The sequence below is a fragment of the Haliotis asinina genome, chromosome 4 (assembly GCF_037392515.1).
Source record: "Haliotis asinina isolate JCU_RB_2024 chromosome 4, JCU_Hal_asi_v2, whole genome shotgun sequence".
In the NCBI taxonomy this organism is placed as follows: domain Eukaryota; kingdom Metazoa; phylum Mollusca; class Gastropoda; order Lepetellida; family Haliotidae; genus Haliotis; species Haliotis asinina.
The window spans coordinates 67,997,726-68,022,380 of NC_090283.1; the positions used below are offsets into that span (position 1 = coordinate 67,997,726).

The 24,655-nt window shown below is 37.4% G+C and overlaps 2 protein-coding genes across 2 annotated transcripts in view; one reads left to right on the forward strand and one right to left on the reverse strand.

Moving 5' to 3' along the window:
• The window catches only part of LOC137281811 (collagen alpha-2(IV) chain-like), a 72,257-nt gene extending 52,816 nt beyond the window's left edge, over positions 1–19,441 (reverse strand). Inside the window, exons 1-2 of the mRNA XM_067813430.1 lie at positions 19,164–19,441; positions 18,978–19,035 (exon numbers count right to left, since the gene is read on the reverse strand). Of these exons, the coding sequence (XP_067669531.1) occupies positions 18,978–19,035; positions 19,164–19,270 (165 nt within the window). The 5' untranslated portion in view covers positions 19,271–19,441. The remainder of the gene's footprint in view (positions 1–18,977; positions 19,036–19,163) is intronic.
• Positions 19,442–20,186: 745 nt separating this feature from the next.
• Positions 20,187–24,655, forward strand: part of LOC137281812 (collagen alpha-2(IV) chain-like) — a 55,464-nt gene continuing 50,995 nt past the window's right edge. Inside the window, exon 1 of the mRNA XM_067813431.1 lies at positions 20,187–20,460. Coding sequence (XP_067669532.1) covers positions 20,371–20,460 — 90 coding nt within the window. The 5' untranslated portion in view covers positions 20,187–20,370. The remainder of the gene's footprint in view (positions 20,461–24,655) is intronic.

Consider the following 24,655-nt stretch of genomic DNA (forward strand, 5'->3'; position numbering starts at 1 on the left):
AAGGCCAATCACATATTACCATGTTAAAAGAAGTATTATAAAACATGAGAAGGGATTTGATCAGCAGTCTGTTGAAACAAACCCACATGATTGTATTGTTCAAGAATCTTCAATACAATAAAATTTCTAACTGTATTTTGCAGTTGTCAGGACACTGACCTATCCATAAGTCGATCAAATCCTGAAATGTAGAGCTGAAAATTGTATTGCCATCTGTGACGAGCAATAGCATAGCATCTGCCTTTTAACTGACATCAAGTAGAGTGTTAAAATCACTCCTGCTCAACTCTGACTCTTTGTGTGCATCCAGTGGTTTACACTGTTCATCCACTGATCTGACCGGAAATGGTACCTGTTGTTTCAGACAAAGATATCTCAGATGATGTCACACAGCAAGAAGCCCATGCATCAGTTTCTCTTGTAGTCTCAAGCTTATTAGCTGGCACCAGAGACACAAGACATGTGAATGCTTCTCACACATGTGGATAAACCAATATGAGTTGTTTCACAGATGTGTTCACACATTGATGATGTTCCAATGACAAACCCAGACATAAATTGGCCGCCACAGCAGTAAGCTGTATTCTGGAATCCTGTTTTGTCCAGTCCTTCACAGATCAAGAATTCATTTCTGATTCCACAGTTGTCTAGTGAAGAGTTGTATTTTATCACATCATCTCTGTTGGGTGCCACACGAATTCTAAGCAGACATCTGTGTATATGTGTCTCTCTCAGGATACACTGACCTAAATCTGATATTGTTGGCATTTGTCTGCAATGATATTTATGACACTGTCTTTCTGCAATAACATGATGGCATCACAGAATATCCCAGGACAATTTTTTTTGTGGGTGTGAAAAATGTAAGGGTTGAATGAACCACACACTGAAATAGTCAGATTGTGTGGGTTTTTTTCAGTTTTTATTTGCAAAGCAAGTGTCACCCCTCATGTATTTTTTGTAATGAGTGTAGTGGTAAAACTTTAAAAAATATTCATCTCTTCACCAACTTTAAATATATGTTGATCATAACACATAAAAGCAATGTACAATTGCGTAAAAGTCCAGATTTTTAATATTATTGTCCAATCTGTGATTCAGATCCTTGTGCTTAGAGGCCTTTTAAGCAAAGATTGCAACATTTGGGAGTATGGAAGGTACTCCAAATAATATAGAATTTTGGTGAGTTATGACCTGAAAATGGTTTGATGGTTTGTACGGGACATGTTAGCTGGAATGTCAAATGTCAGATCCTGACCCAACAAAACCTACTGCCAAAAGAAATGTGTGTGGAACGTATTTCAGCACATCAAGAATGTTTGCAATAAGATACATAATGTAGTGAGAAGAGGTAACATCAGCTGGTGGTGGTGATGAAGCAGTCATCAATACGTCTTCTGCTGCTGTCCATGTTGAAAGGTCTGAAGGGTGGGTCAGTGGAAATGTTAGACATTTGGCTGTACAGAATATAGTGGCACCTCATGGCAGACGGAGGGAGGGAGGGACAGAGGGAGGGAGGGAGGGAGGGAGGGGTGAAGATGTCCCAGATGTGGGACCACAGTAGTATTTGCAGGGAGGCACATTTTACACATCTGAACTTGACTGAGGTCAGGCCCTAGGTACAGAGAGCATGCATGAACAGGAACTGGCTTTATATGAAGCAGACCCTAGAACCAATCTGTTGCTGGTAATCTCCATCCTGAGATGTAGGTGGTTTAAGGAAGGGGTGTTTCCAAATATGGTACACAAATACATCAAATAATGAGTTAACTTAATCTGCCGGTCATGGACTCTAAATAAAAATAGCATTCAGTTAACCTGACCTAAATACCCAGATATTTCTGAAAATGAGGAAACTGGCAAACCAATCACAATGTACTTTATTGCAGATGTCATTTCAAAATGATTTCAAGGATATTTGATGGAACACCTGCTTGATTGGTTCTTTGGGTAAGAATGATAGATGCATTATGTTCAGCTAACAGATTTAAAGTCATTCTGGACATGAGGGGAAAATAACATGGCTGTGTTGTCTCGACCCAAGACAAGAGGAATGTAAAAGAGTGAGTGAGTGAGTGAGTTTAGTTTTACGTCGCACTTAGCAATATTCCAGCTATATGGCGACGGTCTGTAAATAATCGAGTCTGGACCAGACAATCCAGTGATCAACAACATGAGCATCGATCTGCGCAATTGGGAACCGATGACATGAGTCAACCAAGTCAGTGAGCCTGACCACCCGATCCCGTTAGTCGCCTCTTACGACAAGCATAGTCACCTTTTATGGCAAGCATGTGATAAAGAATTTATATTATGGTCAAACAATACTACCAGTCATAAATCAAACCTGCCAAAACATATGACATAACAATACTATAATGCTGGTTAAATCGGTCAGGATTCCACTGCATGCATCCTTGTTCCCTCCTGCCTTGGTAACAAATGCAACCAGTCTCAGGTACTTCTCAGTTTGTGCCAAACTGGAGGTCAGTTTCATGCCATATGACCAAACTTAAGTGTCAAGACCTTTTCCAAATTCTGAAGATTCTCTACTATAATTGGTTGTACGTTTCAGTGTATTTCTTGAAAATGTGTTTATGAACCACTATGATGGCAATGTTATCAGGTGTTTACAAAAAGGTGAGTATATCACGTCCCATCTTTGGCAGTCATAAACACATGTAAATCATGTCGTCATGGTTAGATGTGAATACAGAATATCTGTACAGCAATATTTTCATACATGTGTACTGCTCCCTAACTTCAGGCAATAATATTTCTTTATGGAAATATTCATGGTCCAGTTTCCTGGAGATTTACACATATTCAACATATTAGAAATATTATATGTGTTTAATGTTTTTATGTGGAAAATGTCACAAAAGTACATTTCAGTACTGACACAAATATTGCCAAAGCAGTGAAATATGTCTACTGCTGTGAAATTTTGTTAAGATATGCACACTTCAAAGAGTTTACCTCTGCAATTCCAGTGTGGGTCAAACACAATGCAGTGCAAAAGGGATACTTATAGAGAAAAGATTCCAAAGCTTCTGAAAGATAAGTGAATCCTTAAACCTCTTGGCTACTTCATGACCTAAGGAAGCCATTCTAAACTTCAACCTCAACCTTCAGCAGTTCTCATGAACATAGCAATTATCAAGCAAGGAATGAGACAAGGGGACAACTTATCTGGGTAACTTCATGATGCAAGAACGTGTTCATGTACTGCTGAGTACAGATAGGAAAACCTTTGCCTTACAATCTAACAAACTGTCAGGACAGCACTTTGCAATGCTTTGTGCTCCTAGTGTTTGAGATAGGACAAAGGGTACACTGTAGGGTTCACTGACGGATTGTGCTTCAGTGATAGAAGAGGCAGCAGCTTACCCACTTCTTGTACTGCCTTGATGTGGGAAACAGATGTGGGGGCGTAACTACAATATTCCCACAGGGATCTCGCATACCAAGGGTGAGCACTCCTGGGATCCTGTTTTCTTGTATACAGCCATGCTTTACTCTCTTTACACACTCAGTTTATGCAGGTTCATGGCTTCTTGGGACCTGATTACTGACCTGATGAAGGAGCAAGAAGTAGCCCTGAAACCTTGCAACAATAAAGACGCTGTTGTCCATAAAAGGGTTTATGGTTTCAAGTTATTCTGCCTGTCTGAGCTTTCTATAATGACTGACACTTCTAATCCACTATATTTTCACAAATAATGTCCTTCATTGAAAGAAAGTTACTATTTTGTCTTTGAGCCACCTTCATAACACTTCAGCTTTACAGCATTCACAGTAACACACGACTAGAATTCTTAGATAATTTACACAAAAAAAACACTCCAGGCTTTCTGTACGGTGGGGTCTCAAAAGACAATACTCATAGATACGTCAAAAAGTTGGTCACTCGTTTCAACAGGGCACTTAATACAACAACAATACATTTTAGCTCATCCATTCATATAATTTTCACAGCTATTTTGCTTTCATACAAAACTTCTGATGATAGTCAAGACTGGGTATTCTTTTGAACTAATATTCTATCTTTCCTTATTTTTCACCTGTACACTGACTACTTTTAACCATTTCAGTCTGTCCACACACCACAGCATCACTGTGGAAAACACAGAACAAAATGAACTCCATTTTCTTATCATCTTCTTATGGTCAAGTCTTCACTACACAATGTCTTGCATTTAACATACTATCAACAAAATATAATTCCCTAAATTCGAAAACTGTTTGGATTGTCTTCATCAATTCTAGTCTATATTGGATATGGGCAACCAAGGACGTTAGCCTTAAATAGTTCAAGGGATAAATATGACGTTTCACTATCATTCACAAAACCAGCCCAAAATTAGAAAAAATAATCACAGCAAGAGTACAGGACAACTTATGAATTCATGAAGATTCAATGAGCGTAAATCTATCCATAAAATATCTGCAAGACAAATAGACATATCCTTCAATTAATTCATCAGAATACTCCTTCCCAGTACAACACTAAACATTACTTGTGCAGGACATAGCATCCTGGCTGGGGCATGAGAGGTAGACACATTTAGAGGAAGGGGAAGGTGATGGTTTGACAGATGGAAAACAGCTGACAGAAGAAATCTTGTTTTGTCGCTTGGTAACAGTTGTCTGGGTAACGTCCAAGGATAAAAAGTCAATTTAGTCGGACTTGCAGATGCTCAGTTCTATCATATGGATGTAGTGTGCAAATATCTGGTAAAATTACAAAATGAATACTTAAGACCACTGAAAACCTAATCATACAAATTAACACTCGCCCATGGAAGATACTGCAGTGTAATATTTTTAAGGCAATATTACACTAGTGTAATACCACTAGATGTATGACGTCATAAAGGCTAATCATGACGTCATAATGCTAATGCAAAGTTTGACACCTTGCTTGACAGGCGGAAAACTATTATGAGAGTAATCACCTTGTAGGCAATTTCTATCAAGTATGTTTCTAGGGTAATAAACAGAATACTAAACTTGCTTCCATATAATACCATTTCGCTTTTGCTCGTGTGACACCCAAACATTGACTTGTTACATAAAAATATAAATCGTACTACATGGAAGGTCGTTACATAGCCTCCATGTAAAGGAGCACTGGTTGTTTCATATTAATATATGACAACCTACAATTTACTTTAAAATGCCACAACTTTTTCTAGTATATAAAAGATGTAGTACCCCAAGAGACCAATAATTGTAGTAGTGACTTCAATAATACATGAAAGAAAACACTTCAAAGTTCACATCTTACTTAAATACAAAAGTATGCTGCTTTTAGTTTATTGACTATAAAATAAGCTCATGGTCTATCATTTCAACTGAACTAAACTTTGTTAATGTGCCATGAAATGCATGAGATACCATTGCCTGGAAATAGCATGTGATGACTTGCTGGAGGAGTACAGTCACCACAGCCTCACATACACGCTATAAATAGACAGTCTTTTTGTTCTGATAGCACAAGAAAGTATAGGGTTAATGATGTATGCATAGATGGTTTCGGGTTTGTGTCACATATCAATGCACTGACAACTCTGATACAATCAGTAACTAAGCTATTTTATGAGCACCGGTGTTGAAGTGCATCCGCTTCACTTCATGCTAGGTTGCAGCATCGTTGCAGCATCGTACATGAAGAAGCAGGTTTACAGACAGTTTGCAGACACGTAACATGTTTATGACCATATAACAGAGTTCCGTTAACAATAAACATAGGTTTTCTAATCATTAGCTCAAAATTACTGTTTATTGAGTGAATTTAGTTTTATGCCGCAGTCAGCAATTATCTAGCTATATGGCAGCAGGCTGTAAATAATCCAGTTTCGACCAGACATTCCAGTGATCAACAGCATGAGCATCGATCTGCACAGCTGGGAACCAATGACACGTGTCAACCAAGTCAGCAAATCTGACCACCTGATCTTGATAGACGCCTCGTATCGCAAGCTGAAGATACATTCTAACCCGAACCTTCCCTGCTTAAATAACTGTTGATAACCCTACCACAGTGAAAAACCATGTCTTCCTTGATACTGATCCTGCAGTGATAATTATAATGAAGATAAGACGTGATGGTGAAGTGAAGTTAAATGGGGTCTAACGTCATATTTAATAATATTTCGCTCATATGACAACATGCATGCATGTGTATGTAACTGCTTGTACTAGCCCAGACTTAAGTTGGTTTGATGGATTTATCACTCAGGCACATTATACTGACTCTGAACCAACCAGTCCTTGTCGTACCCATTAATGCCAAGAACCAGGCAGGGGCCTACAAGTACCATATTTTAGCGTCGTTTGGTATAAGAAGGCCGAGGAGCGAATCTGCAACCTTCCATTCTCTGAGTAGACGGTATCATCACTACACCAAGGAGGCGGTCAAACAGTGTAATAATCATAGTCATGGTCATATGACTAACGAAAATGACAATTTAATGATAATAATGTTTATGGTGACTGATCTGGTGATGATTAAAATTCTGAGGAAACAAATGACAAAACATGGAAGTTTCTTTACCAAAGAAAATGATTTGTTGCACAACATCTCTTCTGTAAAATGATTGTCCTTAAGCCAGCTCGACCCTTCTAATTCCTTGCAGGATGTTCACACACTCAAACACCTTTGTAAACAAATTTAAAGCTGCCAAAATGAGGGTAAAACATTTCCCAAGTCAAAGTGTTCAGTTGGAATTAAGCTGATTATCCAATGAGGCAGTATGAAATGATGTACTTGTAATTATAATGGGTAGGCTTTGGCTGTGTAAATACGTAGCAGCTAACATGGGAAACGACTTTCACACTTGAGGCCATGTGAACCAGCGTGCAGACCTTGCAGGCCATGAAGCGCCAGACCGATCACGTTGTTACAAATGCTGGGTATCATGATTAGAGAATCAAAGCTTTGTTTAGAAGTGACTAACTAATAAGGTACCTTACAACATACAAGTATGATGTGAAGTATATATGGTTAAACATTCCCTTGTCATACGTATCATGATTAGAGAATCAGAGCTTGGATCAGAAGCAACTTACAAGGTACCTTACAACATACATGTCTGATGTGAAGAATATATGGTTAAACATTCCCTCGTCATATGAAAGTCCATAGCTCAGTTCCCTTTGCATAAAACCTGACTGCATTTCTTTCTTCCCTATAGGTCTAGAAAAGGAGAAAAAAAACTGCTGTCCTCAAAATCTGATGAACGTCCTGTTTTCGCAAGGAAATGAATGTGCGCATTTAAAAAGTTCAGCCTTGGCACATACGGAACCACTGTCCTTCGAGCTATAATCAGCATGTTATTGCTTTGTCACGTCGGTCTGTGGTACCAGTAAGAAGTACTAACAATTTAGGAATGTAAGACGTAGAAACTATGTACATCTTCTATCTTATGACACTAAGCATGAGACAGAGCACAGTCATAGTCAACAAATGGATGGAAGTTAAAAAGGTTATGAGAAAATTTCTAATGTGAAACGGAAATGGTTAATTTCCTTCACAGGAATTTTGAGGTCTGGGATTTATTTACCATTTTTTTCAGTAACATTTTTCTCTTTCCATTTTCGCGAGGAAAGAATCAGTTTTGGAAAAACCCAACTGAATAGAGGTTTCAAAGTCTTGAACCTGTTCATGATTTCCAAAGACATTTAAACAATATCAGTGCTCATATATTTCTTCATTGATTTAACCAACAGGTCTTTTTTTCTGAAAAAGGCACCTAATTTACCCAATTTCCTGTTTTCAAACAGTATCTTTTCACACTCATGCCCCCAAACTGCCTGTGAGTAATTAATGCACCATAAACGCACTTGACATGCACCTCCACAGTATGGGTTGTGCATGCCACAAAGTGCCAGACTTAATTCTCTAAAACAAGAGACCATAAGACCCTGGCTACAGTGGGCACTGTGGTGTCTGTACAAGATTCTAGGTAACAGTGGACAAGTTGTCTTAATAAAATGACTGGTGCCATAGCAGACCAGCCATTTCTAGATATTTACCGTGAGCCCTATCTAGACTTGCTTACAATGACTATAAATTCATCCATCTTTCAACACACAGCTTGGGAGCTAGTTTTTTTATCCAGACCCAGAAACAAATATTTCTGAGGATGCCCATGCTAGTCTAGAACATGAGCCAAGATTCCAACAGTTTCCTGAAAATGAAGAAAGTCTCAAGGCTCCTTTTCATTAACATTATTTTTTCATCTTTTAGGCCAGACCAGTTTTGTTTCTTGTTTTATGGATCCACCAGTTATATTTCTTTCAAGAATAAGGAAAAAATACCTCAATCAAAAAACATAATGCTAAGGTTTAAAATAGCCAAAAGTAAAAACTCATAAGAATTTTTTAAGTTTGTATTTTGCCTCAAATACTCTCAATAAATTGGTAAAAGTAAAAAACTTTTAGCATTGAGAAGGAATATCAATTTGAATTGTGATTTTTTTTAATCCCCCTCCTGCCCTCAGATTTTTCAAGGACCAAAATCGAAAAAACTAGAAATTAAATTTGTCTGGCTTTATGAACGGATTTATTTTCTGTAAAATATGTTAATATCAGAAACTAGTTGTTAGTGTATCGAGGACCAAGCCACTGACTATTCCCCTCAGCAGACACCATCACAGTCTTGAGATAAATATGTTCCAGGAATTCTTAATCTTTTCTCAGTGGACTAAAAGCTGCACACTGAAAGTAATCTCGCCATAAACGTTCTTGCTGCAAGTTGTATATCATCAAAAGATCAGTGTATGATTTCAACCCTAGCAAATTCAGTTTCTGGAGTTGCTGATGGAGATAACATTTTGATGCCCAAGCATCTTCAGCAGAGACGAGTCCACCTTTGATATTTTTCAATTACATTGCAGCTCTGGCTTCTGCTGGTTCATGTATACTTCCTAGACTAGATTCGATTTCTCTGCTGATATCTGACAATACATTAACCCATTTATGCACTGGCGAATATTATCACTTCTTCCGAAGCCTCTATTTGTATCTATATCAGCTCTAGCCAGAATATATGACTACATCGCTCCATATTTCTAATGTGACTGATCAGAAAGACTGCACTTTAACAGCCCTATCGGTTCTTCCAACAACTGCTCCTTTGTCCTAATCTAGGCCACACAAAACAAAAATATCTTCATATTTCAACAATAGTGTTTTTGCAGGATAACTTATGTACTCTGTGACAGGTTTCTGAGAATTGGTATTTCAACAGCTTCCAAGAAGAGGAAAACCTAGCACATTCCATTTAACAAAACCTAGATGTTTTTATTGCCATTTATAAAATGTCTCAGTTGACAGTGATGAATAACGCCCTTTAAACTCTGGTTCGCTCCTGATTCTCATGCTCTTTGTGTATATTTGAGCAGTAAACAAGGGTTGAAAATTTTATGCCTTCTGCAAATCAACTACTGGCTTGCATGAATGAAAACTGACATTTCCAATTCCAAATGTTTTACCTACAAAAACACATTATGTACAAGTATGTTTTCCACATAACACATTATGATATCAACATTGAACAAAGATTTATTCACAAACTACCCTTTCTTGCAAAAGATTCTGCATCTTCATGTTTATAAAGGTACACAAGAGAGACTTTTTTGATCTTGTCACATATTTGGGCAACACTTACACATATTTTGAATGGCTATCCAAAACTTGATCAAACACTATTTTAGTATATAAAAGGTCAGTACTATTTTTTTTAATGGCCTCAGACTATTACCATCCTTAATATACAACTCTCTACAGTCCCTTCGCCATAAAGAGTCATTATCAACCCTCAATCTGACTGGATATAGAATATACCCTGACAATGGGCACAGAATGTTGGACAGACAGGATGAGAGGGGATATGATATTCAAACAGTGATGGTGAGATTGGCGTGTACTAGACGTGAGATAAGACAAAAACAAAACACCAGCTTTCAGCGTGTGAATTGGCAAATATAGATAGAGAGCTCTGTACAGGCAAAAGAGCAGGTGTATGTTGTGTGCCTGTACTGCATATTGCACACTGAGTCACTGCCTAGCAGAGAGGGAAGTGCTTGCTACCCCAGTGTGTAATGTATACAACAATGGGGGAGGGCGATACGGGGAAAACTAAACTTTCAAACATGTCTTAGGTCATGAGAGGTTTAAAGACTTGTTTTCAGAGTCTGAGTTCAACTGGTTTAGGTTTAACGTTTGCAACCATTAACTTTTTGGGCTGACTTGCAGTTTTCCTTTTCAGTAATTTCATTCAACCATTGTTATTAATGATTTTATCAAAATCACAAGTTTTGATTTAGATGACAGATCAGGCTGCACGATGTATCCTGATGCCAAGTGTGTTTGTAACACATAGTCCTGGTACCCCACCTAATATACAGTAGATTTTTAAGTGAGTCACATACATACATACACATCAGCCAGCACTCTATTTTCACACAAATCTGTGAACTAAAGCATAAAATACTGGGCATAAAGAACTTCCTATAGAACAATTGAAGCATAAGTAATATATGATTAATTTAACATGGTACTGAGTTGATTGCTCAAGTATTCCCCATAACTGATGAAATCAACCAGCATGACATGATTTTAAATATGTCACACCCAGAACCAGTGTTTGTACAAAACGCAACACCTATGACAATAGTGATGACAAATTCATGAAAAATGTCACAAATATTGATATTTTCAACATGCGTGTTTCACACACCTATGTAAGGTAGCCAAATATGGTTCTTGCCAAGGAATGCAAAAGTGTTTCCTGAAGGTCATAGCGAACTGAGAGCCTCAGACTTTAATTTCTACCATATGTCTGAGACTGGCGGGTAAAGAGTTGAATATTTTTCCACACTAATACAGGGCATGGGGAAGTCATATTTCAAATTGGCTGAAGTTACATGCCTGTACTTACAAAGACAGACAAAAACACCTGGACTGGCAGATTCATATACACACTATCAACAATGTAACTGTTGCAGGTGCCTGTTGACTTCATACAGGCTCTTGAAATTGTCACACAGTTCCTTTTTCTAGTACAAAAGTCATATTTCTTCACATTCCAGATCACTGTTCAGTTCTCACCAATATCCTACAAACAAGTTCAAATGAAATAATGACAGGAAATTCACTACCAAAAATTAATAAAATTATTAAAATATTATCAAATGTCATGAAGCCTCATACCTCCAACGTCTCTCTGGCAGTCAAATTTGTGACTAATTTTTGCATTTGATAAACCTGAAGAAATAGATCAGGCCAGACCAATTTTATCTAAATATTTAACATATTTGTTCTCAGAAGACCTAACGGCAAAAGGGGAATATCAAAGTAATATTCCTTCTGAAATACTATTAGTTTTATACTTTTATACTTTTGGTAATTTATTTTGTGTATATGGGGTAAAAAACAATCCAAAGGAAATTTTCTTGTAAGTTTACGTTTTTGGCCCATACAAATATCACAATTTTGTTTTTTGAGCGGCGCAAATTAATTTTCATTTTTGTTTCTTATTTTTGAAAGAATATGACTGTCAGATCCATAAAACAAGAAATAACTTTGGTCTGGCCTAAACAAAAATGCTAACATTATACCTGATACTTCGAGGTTAAACCAGAAGGTAAATCAGGATTTTCCCATCACTAAACAAACCAGTGTTTGTAATCTAGAGGTTTTATTTCAAACACTTTTCAAATATCATAAAAATCACACAACATTTGACTCCTAGAAGTAATGGCTATGTTCCATCAAAGTCTGTCGGTTCAACAGTTGAATCACGATGCAAACCGAATGGTATCACTGTATACAAAATTAAGCTACAACAATGCAAGACTGAATACTGTGAACACTTAAGGATCCAGGATCCTCTTGATAATGTCTAGTCAATGCCAGTGCAAACATTTGTGCACTATGAAGGCTGCATTCATGAACTTCAGTCAGAAATGCCACAAGGAAGGATGCTTCCAGGAACATCAAAGAAAGCATCCAGCACCATCACAGAGACAGCTGCAGCAGCATCAATGATGCATTCAGGAGACTGGATACTATGACTGAAGGACACTGGACATGTTCCCTGACAACAGCAGGCCAAGCCATGTATGTGAGAGTTGGTGTGAGTTGGACTGGGAGATGGCAATCACACTATCAGAGGTGTATGAAAGCCCTGACTCTGCACATTCTGACAGTGTTGTGTTTCAGAGTTGAGGGTGTTTCCTGTAAGGCAGAGGTAGCCAGGAGAGGCATGTACATCAAGCCAGCATCAAGCCCTATCAGATGGGGCTCTACACAGGGGTGGCAGTAAAGACTATTTCCTGTGATACAGGAAGATTAAGACTGTTGCCAAAGAGGCACCAAAGTCCAAATCTCCTTACAAACTAACCTAAATTTAAAGACCAACCACTTGTTATCCTGCAGGACACAGAATGATTTGGTTTGTTGACTTTCGATTCTTTTTCTTCAATTTCAGATAAAAACACAAACATTTTTTTCAATTCACAAACTATGAGAAGTAATTTTTTTTAAATAACATCATCTACTAAGGTTCCCAAATAATGATGAGACTAAGGCAAGCAACCACATGCCAGCAATATGTAAGTGAAATACTCTTGAACAGGATATCAAACACTGTAATGCCCATCAAACAGTGAACCAAACGCCAGAGGTTGTTGTTGCAATAAGTGCTGAGCACTGTCATCTGTTGTTGAAGGGCATGTCTACTCAGAGGTGCTTGTATCAATTAGCAGCTCAGACAACTACACTGAGCATAAATTACCACTGTATGTCATGCAGAAATGCACTAATTCCCTCTAAGGGACACCAGCCACCGTAAAATGACGACCACCTTTGCCATCAAAAGACAAACAGATGTTACAGTGTGGCTAATGGCAGATAATGAAAAGGCAATTGAATTAACACCAAAGTTTTCAAGTAGCCCTGTTTGATCATGACAGGATCCCGCATAAGGGGAGCATAAGGGGACGTAACAGTACAGTTTCCTGCTCTATAAGGGCTGTAAGTGGTTGTTAACATGTCCCCTAGGAGGCTGACCCCCTGACCACCCGGAGTGACTCCCAGGGGAGCTTCCTGGGACCCTGAACCCCTACCTTCAACACTTCCTGCCAGACCTGCTTCCTGGATATCAGCTGGTCAGCAGAGGTATTTAAGCATTTTATGTCTGACTTAGCTTAATTAACATGTCATAAAACTTGATACACACTTACTGCTGAAATTGCCAAACCTCTGTAGTAACCATGAGAAAAAAACTACTTAAGAGAGCTAACCTTTATGACCATGGCACCTTTGAGCAAAGGCATTATGGGTAGAAATCATAACTATCTAGGCAGAGATCATTTCCAGTTAACGCTTTGTGCAAAATATCTTCATTTTGGAAAAAAACAACTTCACTTTTCGGAGAGTAACTTAGTGGCCATTTCAAACTCTCTTTTTCAACAGAAAAGGAACTATCAAAGATATTCTACAAGTTCAACCACTGACAGCAACAACTGTGAGGCTTTTTCACTTCACTTTTTTAGATACTGCTTTGCTATGGATATTGAAGAAGCTGATATTTAATTTTTAACATCAACCTTGCAAAATACTACAGAGATGGCAATTTTCCGCAGAAATCCACAGATTTCAATGCAAATTAGTCTATCCTGGACCCCACTGCACCTGCACCAAATTGGCCTAGAAATTCTATTTTTCAAAACTTTATTTTTATGAGCAGTGAATATTTTTCACTGGCCATGAGTAGCCAATGCCACAATGCTTCCAGTGGCACCACCTACCAGACACAAGACCTATCCCCATAGTACACGGACAATTCATATGTCATGCATCACTGGGAGGCGCACATCTTGATGTCATCAAAATCATATGACAGTATGTGAAATGCTCTTGGTTAGCACTGTGTGTGTTCAGCAATACAGAAGTGGTCAGGCTGGGAGAGTAAGTGTTACACATCTACCAGTGTATTGGTCAGCAGAAATGGGTCACAATCTACAGCTTGTTCACTGATTACTTTGTTAAAAATATGAGCTTTCACAAGAAATTCTGTATTTTGAAGTCATTATGCAAGTTACATGGCAGTGTTCAAACCACTTGTCTTCCTGACCAGTGGGACAGTTTATCCTAAACACAGACTGCAAGATTCTCAAATTCAGCTGCTGACGGTTAGATCAAAATTTAGATATGTATATGAAAATATTCCGCATATTTAAGGACAATAATTCACTCACAAATCTGAAATATACAGTGTTTCTTTTCTTGCTTTTTCCCTTTGGTCAGACTGAACTGTTTTGGGATTCATATGCTGCAGATGGTCAGTTTATTTGCTACGACATTGTCCAGTTGTCATCCAATATGTGCTGAAATTGCTAATAATATACTAAAACAATTCTTCAAATGATGTTAAATCTTGCATAATGTTGTTTTGAATAATGAAACAAGCATGCAAATATTTTTTTCTGACTGATGATAAAATCACTATATGCTGCTACTGCCTCAAATGGACAAAATCACTGGTTTTCTAGACTTCTTATAGACAATTATACTTGTTAGAATAATGTAAAATATTATCAACAAATCAGGGTTATTATTTCTTGCAATTTCATTCATAAAATGACTTTTCCAAAGACTGCAAAAAACCATTAGAATATAATCATATCTTTGAAAGTGTAGATTTAACATAAAAGTATTTTTTCAACAATGTACCAATCATCCCAAATGATACTGCAATATGTATCATCTGTAAAGTGTATACTGGAACACTGTGCTGTCCTATTGCTGAGTCCGAAAACAAAATAATGTCCTAACATGAAAAAAATGTAAGATTGTGATTGGACAAACAAATTTGTGACATTTGGCCACTAGTCTATAACCAGAGTCTCGTAAACTATTTTTGGGTAAAGTATGATTTGCAAATATAAATACATGGAGGCTAAGGTCTACTGAGAATAATGTCAAGTGACAACTTCAGGTTCCCAGCTTTTGGCAGACATCGATAAACTTATATTTTAGTTACAGTTTCATATAACTTCTAATTCAACCAAACCAAATAATTAAGACAAAGTTGATTATATGACAGAATTATAGTAATGATAAGCAAGACAACGAGAAGGTACTAACACTCAAGATTCTGTTTAAGCTGCTCAGACACAGATCTCGAAACACATAATTTAGACAGCCACAAGGTTTGTTTTTTTGCTGGATATATACTATCCATTAAACACTGTGTCACTGGATTGCGAAGGTATTCATGGGAAGAGTATCTTTAAAACAGAGCATAACTCTACAGCAACTTATTTATCTTACGACGTTACTTCTTGCCCCTTTTTATGGTAATTAAAAACTGGTTCACAAATTATAGTATGCATACGAGAATTTACGGAGCATAACTACCCTTATTTCACTTATTTTCATTGAAAAAGTCATCTTCCACTAGGTGTGGGTTTAGGTGTATGGTTGGACCACATCAGATGATCTACCACACACATAAATAACACTGTTCAAAGCGAAGCTAGGTGTAACTCAAGAGCTATGTTATGCTTCTGTCCAAGCCAGCTTGTCTTTTCTGTCTTTCATCTGCATATCAGGAGGATGGAAACATCCATGATGATGATGTTCTGGTAAAGCCGGGGCTGACTGGCCAGTCTGTAGGAAGCATCAACACCAGCTGCTGCAGTGTTCATCTTGTCAGGAAAAGTTCTCAGTCAATGTAGCATACTTGGGGGGGTTCCAGTTCTGGTAAACCAAGATGGCCGCCAGGACATGGAGCCATGAAGATCACATGAGATGGTATCCTGTGAGCTCATCCCCCTGTTCACCCGAAGGTGATGGGATCAAGATGTCGACTGGCAGGCACCCTGCCAAGTCATGGTGTGAAACATTCACTTGGGAAGAAGACTGTGTCAGTCCTCAGTCTATGGAATCTTGGTCAAGAATTTATAGGCCATCTTATCAACCTTGGAATTGTTCTTGTAACTAGGAAACATGGTGTACAGGGTGTTGTTTGTTTAGTTTATCCTGACTAGTTATGGATGGGAAAAAACTATTACAGGCTACTGCAGAGAATTGATTGTTTCATGACTAGACACTGTTACTATGGTTACTCAACAAAACAGTCTGCCGACTGTGTAGGACTTGGACCCTTAAGAATTGATCATGCAGCATTAAATTAGACACCCACCAATCAGACTGTGCCCAAGAGAACTGTTCAGATACATAACTCGACTCAATGAATTGTTCAAATCAAGCACATTATGCTGACTCCACAGACCTGTTCTGAGTAAATTCATGACTGTGCCCACTAGACTTGCTGAGGTCAACTATAGACCTTTTCAGATGAAGAACATGATGGTGCCCCATATACCTGTTCAGATAAAGTATAGACCTGAGGCAGTCAAGTACATGATGGTGCTTCTTCACGAAGATACCGTTTAAATTCAAGACATGGAATGAGTGAATAGCAACTTTGTTCCCTGAAATAGTTATCAGACAGGATCATCAAACATGATCCACATGAAATATGACTACAGAATGGAAATTTGCAACATTAAAAAAACACAATATGACATAATTTACACCATAATTTGGATGAGAATGTAAATGTTTTTATTTTATTTATTTTTTTTTTTTGATTTAACACAACGCACCTAAAGACAGATATATACTATTTAGTAATGATTACAAATTAGATTGAATTACGGACAATATTTTTCATTTTCTGTACAATAAACATAAAACAATGTATTTCATGCAATTATTCTGTTTTTATACATGCAAAGGTTGCTTATAACAATTTTATGAATATGAGCCACCAAAATGTCCCAGAAAAGAAATGAAAATATTGACATTTAATCAAGCATTACATTTTCACTAATATATGAAACCCACATTAAGTGTATGTTTTAAAGACAAATGTTAAACAAGTTTTCATTATGAAGGAGCAAGGTTGGAAAGTCAAGGAAGAGATGCAGCCTTTAATTGGGGTCATCCGCGTCACCAGATGTGCAAACAACTTGACAATCTTGTTTGTTTGTCCTGATTATGTAGCCATTAATCCCCCAGCAAATCAAAAACACAAGGCTTAGGCCCCCAAACAGCCCGGTGTTACAACCTGCTGATATAACCTGTGTGTAGCCATTTGACTCGTTACACAAGACCAGCAGGACAAATACTCACGGTGAGTACATGATTAATGGAACCACTGGTATCTTAATGGGATCATTTCTTAAATCTGTTCTCAGTGAAGCATGTCTATTTATCATTTAAAATAAATGCCTCATTGTTCAAAATATTTAGGATATTACATGCAATCAGTGTATTGTTTGTTAATGAAATGAATCTGTGAAAGAAGAGAACTAATATGGAAACTATTTTAGATGATGATTAATGATCTTGTAATAAAGATAGCTTTGAAACAGATGGAAAACATACATTTCATTGACTGATTTCAGAATTAAGTTGATATCACTGGGTACTAAATTGCAATACCTATTGCAGTAAATGCCATTATAATAATTTTTGTATAAGCCGTTTCAAAAGATTACATGTTTTTCCTCGAAAGTATATTCTGTTGATTAATAATAACACGAAACCTATAAACTAAACTACTCCCCCAATGTAATATTTCCCCTCCTCTAAAGCGGAATTTCCCCTGTGGCAGACATCTTGCCTCCTCCCCCACCTACATTCACCCCTTCTGTCTGAAGGAAATCGGCATTAAGGGAATGCCAAGGACTGGAGGAACCAGGGGGAGACAACTCCTGTTGTCCTCAATGCTCTTCAGAGTTTAAAATCACATAAATCATGAATCTTACTTCTAACTTATACCAAGAAACATTTGAGTACAAATTTGTTTCTAAAAGTGACAAAAGGCAACATGTTTTGCATACTGTTGATTTTGCATACTCATCATAATCAGTTTTTCATCATGCAATACATATGAATAACAAATTAAAATTTATACAATATATAAGGTTTATAATTCCCTGAAATGAATGGTAAACTCATTTTCTCTTACTTTAGAAATGATAAAAAAGAGCTGGTTAGTTTAGTGGAGGAATAACATGTGGCATAATAAGTTTGAAATGTGATACCACTTGGACAGTTTGACTAACTGTACACTTACATTGAATATTTACAAGTTGATGTAATTTACAAAATGAAATCTGTTTTTTTTTTTAGCAAAATGTTTTGTAGGCATCTTTTGATATTTTACATAAAAAGATTTCATTTATGAAACAGAAAAAAGCTAAACCATATCAGTATGAAAGGAAATTGTTTCTCAGTAACTGTCTTGACATATTGCGTCGACAGCATTAATTGCCATGTTTCAGTTGTCAGATTATGTGATCTGTCACAATTGTTTGCATTGTGCAGAGGTAACATCAAGAATTCATACTTGAGTTCACATTGTTTGAAGGTTTTATCAGTAAAGATAATGGTTAAACGAACTGTCTCACTGTAATCTATAAAAATGATGTGACCAGCGATCTATGAAACAATAAACAATGAAAACACACAATCAAAAGCCGAACAAACCTCAGCCTCACCCTCACAAATGTTGATACTGATACAGATAGCGTTACTGGCCTCGGACCTCTTGCAAAACGAAATAATGAATGCTCCCCGGGTCATTCTATCCGCCTTACAGAAGAGTTCAACTTTTGTTCATATTTGTGCAGATATTACTTTTACTTTGAATATTATGATGCACCTAAACATTGCACGGGGAGAACAAATCGCCCGCAGTCGTAACTGAGTAGTTATCCATGTAAAAACAAAGCCGCAATGAAACAGATTAAGCCTGTCTTCATCAAAAACATCATTATATTCTGTTATTCCACACGTGTGCCACCACAAATATTGGCAAAAACGATATTGGTGGGTTGTTATGGACATGCAGTTTGGATAATAACGTGTATACAAAATAGTGTACTCACTGCGCTGACGCCTTGAGAAAGGGTCCCTAAGGCGATCACAGAGATGCTGAGAAGCAGCCTGGAAAACAAGAAGAAACATGAAGACATTCAGAGTATTGGTAAATGGTACCAGCAACGAAAAGTAATTATAGCACGCATTATTAATTACATTTAACTACAGAGACATAGAAACGATTCTCAACTTACCATGTAGACATGGCCTTAATTCTACGGGACGAACTCGGTACTCTATGTGTATGAAAGAGGTTGGCAGTGCCAGTCACTGGACTGGCACCCGAGCAACACAAAATCATCTATAGGGAATTAGAATGTCCAAACGGCCAGCAAGTAAGGCTCCGGCCGCCCTTCTAGCTGAGTTTGGACTCAGCAAAGAATCAAATCCCTAACTTGAACAGACGCTAGAATCTTTTCTCTAACATTCAGTCGTCTGCACCCAGTTCTTCCACAAGAATATCTTGGAAGACGATGTGCTTCTCCGCGGATGTGCATAGATTTGGGAAATGGGCGGAGTTTAAGTGGCTTAACCACACCCCCTCCCACGCCGTCGGAGCATATGTTGAGAATTTGTCGCATTACTCATGTGTCGCTATTTCAATCGGAAATGTTACTCAATGGCAATTTGAATGGACAACAGACCTTTGTTTATACATTGTAACGTGACGCTTGCATTAAAGAAGGGTGTTGCATGAAGAGCAACCATTGTATTCAATTCATATGCAGATCAAATTGCTAATGTTGGGTAAAGAATTTCTCACTGAACATTTCTTTTCTAATTTTATTCTTTTTCACAAAGTTCAAGGTTTTCTCTTGAAGTTACAGTCTAATGTTCAATACAGAGAAGTGTTTCCACACATTACAGTCAGTTCTATGCGCGCTAGGTCGTGAATTCTCCCAAGTTCTCGTGGGATATTTGGTACAGCGGACCGTTACCCCACGACAAACACGGAGTGATTGACAGGTCAACCCCCTACAGCATCCGCCCACAGGCACAAGTTCAGGGCGGCTTGCGCGGAAAAGGAGGAACTCTGCTTCCGCTGAGAGAAGTTAGTCCGTCTTGTTGGAAATTCTTTCACTACAATACTGACAAATTTTCCACTTTAATCATGTACTGAGATATGACTTGGTAAAGTGGGGAATTTCCGTGACAAAATATTCCAAATTCGGTGCCTTCCAGAAACCTGAGAAAATAGTGCCCCTATTTTGTCGTCTGCAGTTTGGTGCATATTCCCTCAACTCGAGACAAGATGGTGGAAAACTGAAGAAACTAGCCCGTCTCGAAGTGAGGGATAGCGAGGAACAGCTAGTTTGAAGGGCTTGCTGGCTTTCCTTTGGCCAGTAGGCTTTATGATAGTATTATTCTGCATAAGCAAAGTGTGATTTAGCATTTAACAACATGAAACCCAAGGAGTTTCTGAAGCGGCACTTGCCGTTAGTTCTGGGAGTGATTCTCTTCTTGGATTATTTGGATACTGCTTCTGGAGCCGTGAGTATTTCCTTTGTACTTACAGCCCTTTTCTCACTGCATCAGTTACAGATTTGTAATATTCATTAATTCAAATGCCCCGTAGGACGTAACGAGTGAAGAAATGGTCATGTTAAAGTTGATCCAGTTAATGTTTTCGTTTAGACTTAATTGTGTCATTTCTCACAGGGCATTTCGTTTCCGTTAATAATTCTTTTAGATATGATATTTACTAACAATTATTTATTCTGTATTCTGAAATATGCATAGAGCTTGTAAGCTGCCTTCAATGAACATCTGAACTATGATCAACCGATAGGTATCTTAATCTATGCCGTAATTCTTGTCATCGGCCAATGTCCAGTTCCTCAGCAAATACCTGGTTGCTAGGGACGTGTTTGGATAACTATAGACCTGTAGATATGACGTTGTTAGAGGTGTAAGTTGTAGTGATGCGAGATACACTTGTTCAGTGGATATGATGCTAGTCTTAAGTTAGATATGAATACCGAAACATTACCTTTATAAGCTGAAAACATTTTCGATAAAGTTTCTAATATTAACATCTTCATATTATTGAGGTACGTTTGGAACAAAGATATTGAACATTAACCAGTCAAGATGTTTGTCAAGTGGTTGATAAAAGCAAATACCATTCAATACAAGTTCCATGTACATGTGCTTGTGGCCTCTCGCGGTGCCATGATACAGGGAGCAGTCATTATTTCGTTTTGCACGTTTACGCGGTTACGCTGAGCTTGATGTAGGTCACATGCCTTATCTGGGACTAAGCGTTCACACTCAGAATTTATTTGCTTTCGGTCTGGACGCGATGCTCACAAATTCCAAAATAGATTCTTGACTATTTTTACTTTCTACGCACCTTTCAAACACGTTTTGTTCAATTATATCTCGTAGATATCTACCATTTTACACTGCCCGTCATGTGATCATAGTGTTTCAAACAACGTAACGGGAATCCCACAACGTTCTACACGTTGGCATAGAAACAATATACCCCAATGTATTTATATGGGTTATATTAAAATGAAAATATTTGAAACTGTACACATTTCCTAGATTTTTTAAATGTAGATCCACCGTAAAATTATTAAAATTGAAAATCAGAAAGTGCTAATCATGAGTCTTCTGGCTAATATGGCAGTGTGAGTAAAAACACAAGTGCAAGGACCAGGAATGGTGTGACTGTTATATCTGTGTGTTATGTGTGTGGTTCTGGACTGCTCACAGCTGGAATTTCCACAATGTTCTCCAGGAATGACCCTTCACCAACTTCCCCTAATGACCCACTGTGATAGAATAGATACCATATAAGATATAAATTGCTGGCACTGCACAAACCATCGGGTCTTTTATCAACCAACAGTATAGATTACTGTGCTATCATCATATTTAATTTTAAAAATACATCAAAATCTAATCGTGAATTACCAGGATAATTGTTTCTATAGATTAAAAGATCAATCCAGTTAAGAGTGTAGATTATTCAAATATGTTATTGAAGTTAAAAGAGTTTAACCCTTGTGAGACAGAGAGTGGTGATAATTATGTACCAGGGATGAGAAATTTCTGAGAATCCATGGAATTCCGTGTAGTGGATGGCTCTGGTGCTGTTCATGATGTTTGTTAATTTGTTTCAGTTAACAGGACTCCAAAGAGGCCTAGCCCATTTTCCTCTTTTTTTTTTCTACTCATACGGATTCTCATCCCTGACGTCCGTTTCACAAATAGAAGGCTTTTTTTCACATGAATAATGAATATTCTTCGGAGGTCGAGGGTGGATGGTGTTGGGGGTGAGATGATCCGTTTTCTGAATGTGGTATTTCAGCACAGGTGGTACAAGAATTTTTATTGAATAGCTGCATTCACAAAATAAAAGAAGCTGTTATCCATAAATTTGTTAGTAATGGATATGACTAGTTATAACTTATGAAACATGGTATATGCATTGATTATGAAACTATACATATAAAACAGAAGAGTGCTATTTAAGGTCAAGAGAGTACACACAGATTTCCTTTGGGTTAACACGTGAAATATCAATATTGCAATGTTAAATAGGAATAAGTTGCTATAACTGTCCTCACTGAAACACCCACCCACTGGGCAACGTTTCAATCTGATGATGAAGCACATTGCTTTTGTTAACACATGGCCTCAGTGCTACATAGTTCTGGTCAAGATAAGGAAATTTGATAACATCCCTGTCTGAAACCTGATGCTGGGTTAATGAAAACCACACAACCCCAGTCAGCAGTGTGTAGGCCAAGACTGGCCCCCACCTGGGGTCACATGTCACCTGGGGGTGGGGTAATGTTACACAAGGGACTCATGACTCACAAGCACTCATGTCTTGAGCAAACAGAGACTAAAAAGACCAAAGAATGAACCCTAAGCATAATTCTAGGATCCTCGTTCCATATTCTTGGAATTATAATGGAGGATGAGTTTCCTTCTGTGTTTTATATGATACTTAGTAACTCAAACACAAAACAGAGAAAAAAACATGGAATAAATTTATAAACTAAAACCTATCAAACTATAAGGTTTTTTTTGACTTAGTGCTGGAATAACATTTTGCTGTTATACTGAGGGTTAACCAAACTTTGCTGACTGTTGACTTGATACTGATATACTGGATTGATATTTTATCAGTGTGTCAGTGAACAAATAGACCATTTTCAGAATTCCTGAATTTACAGATATCCCTAATTATTTTTGTCCAGTATAGTAAAGTGAATGTACTTGTCGATGATCCTAATTTCTGAACGGATTACAAAGATTAAAGTGCATTACTGTTCTGGAAACATCTATGATCTCAAAGAGTTTTAACTTACTTTCAGTTTCTGAAAGAAATGATTAAAAAGAAATGTTATTGTCTCACATTCATTCCTTTTTCAAGGTCTCTCAAAACACATGACCTTTCTAGATCTAACTGATCAAAGACACCATTTCCAAACACCAGCACAACTCACAAGATGTCATAATTTTATAGTGTTCTTTGCTAATCTAGGTCTGGTATGTTATAACATTGATTGATAACATCACAAATCAAATTTTCTTGTTTCCTTCAGACTATGTTGGTAATCAACACTTTTAATATGTGCAAAGGGTTAGATGGGGGCTGTGGGTTATAGAGGTTTGCTCTTTTAGTATTTGATTCTGATTACCCCATCAATCGCCACAATCTAAAGGAAGGTTACCGTTGTCTTGACAATGTTCCAAGGACTTCCAAGCCCTTGACAAAACCTTTGACCACCCATGTGTCAGTATCTTACCTTAGGCAAGAACAATTTTATGTCTTGTTTTACAGATCTGCTGGTTGCATGTTTTTCCAGAATATTTCCCCACCCCACTTCCCACCCCCCTCGGAAAATGATAAATGATATCCAGTTGTTAATGTGATTTAAGTGAAATACTCTTGAAATCAGCAAACTGAACTTATTTATCTTTGATACTGTTGCGCAGTGGGAATTTAAAATGTAACTTATTAAGGTAAATTTTGACTTACCTTTTAACGAACCAAACATGAAATCCCCTTGTAAAATATTAAACGTGAAATTCCGTTTGTAACGAAATGAGAAATAAACTAATAATTATGAACCTTAAACTGAATATGAAACAGATGTTTATTTAGATACTGTCAAATTGTCAGTGAGCAACTTTCTTCAACTATAGTTCTATTTTCTTTTTAACTAGTTATGGGGAAAGCAACCCATCAACACCGTTTCACTCATCGACAATCCAAGTATTTTTTTCTAACCCTTTTAATGATACGCAGTCGTTTGGACCTTACACAAAATCTCATGCAGCATGAAAAGCCATGACCTGGCTGCGAAGCGGATGTGTTCATGCTATCAAGTTAAAACATCCGAGAACATTACAAAATCTTCAGAACAGATATATGTATATATACAAACCAAAAGAGTTATCATGGAAACTTGGTGTGTATTTTGCTTGACTGGTGATATAATTTTTCTTCTTCTGCTCCTGACTTTAGGTTTTCTGAGGACAAAAATTCATGAATAAGAAATAAAATTGCTCTGGTTGTATAAAACAAGTAACTGATCAATGCACTTGATAAATCATTACACTCTTTTCCAAAATATACATTCATTTGAGCTTAGTGAGACTGTCATTAAGTTTCCTATGATTTAAGGATATTAACGTCTTCAGATTCACAAAGTAAATTGTT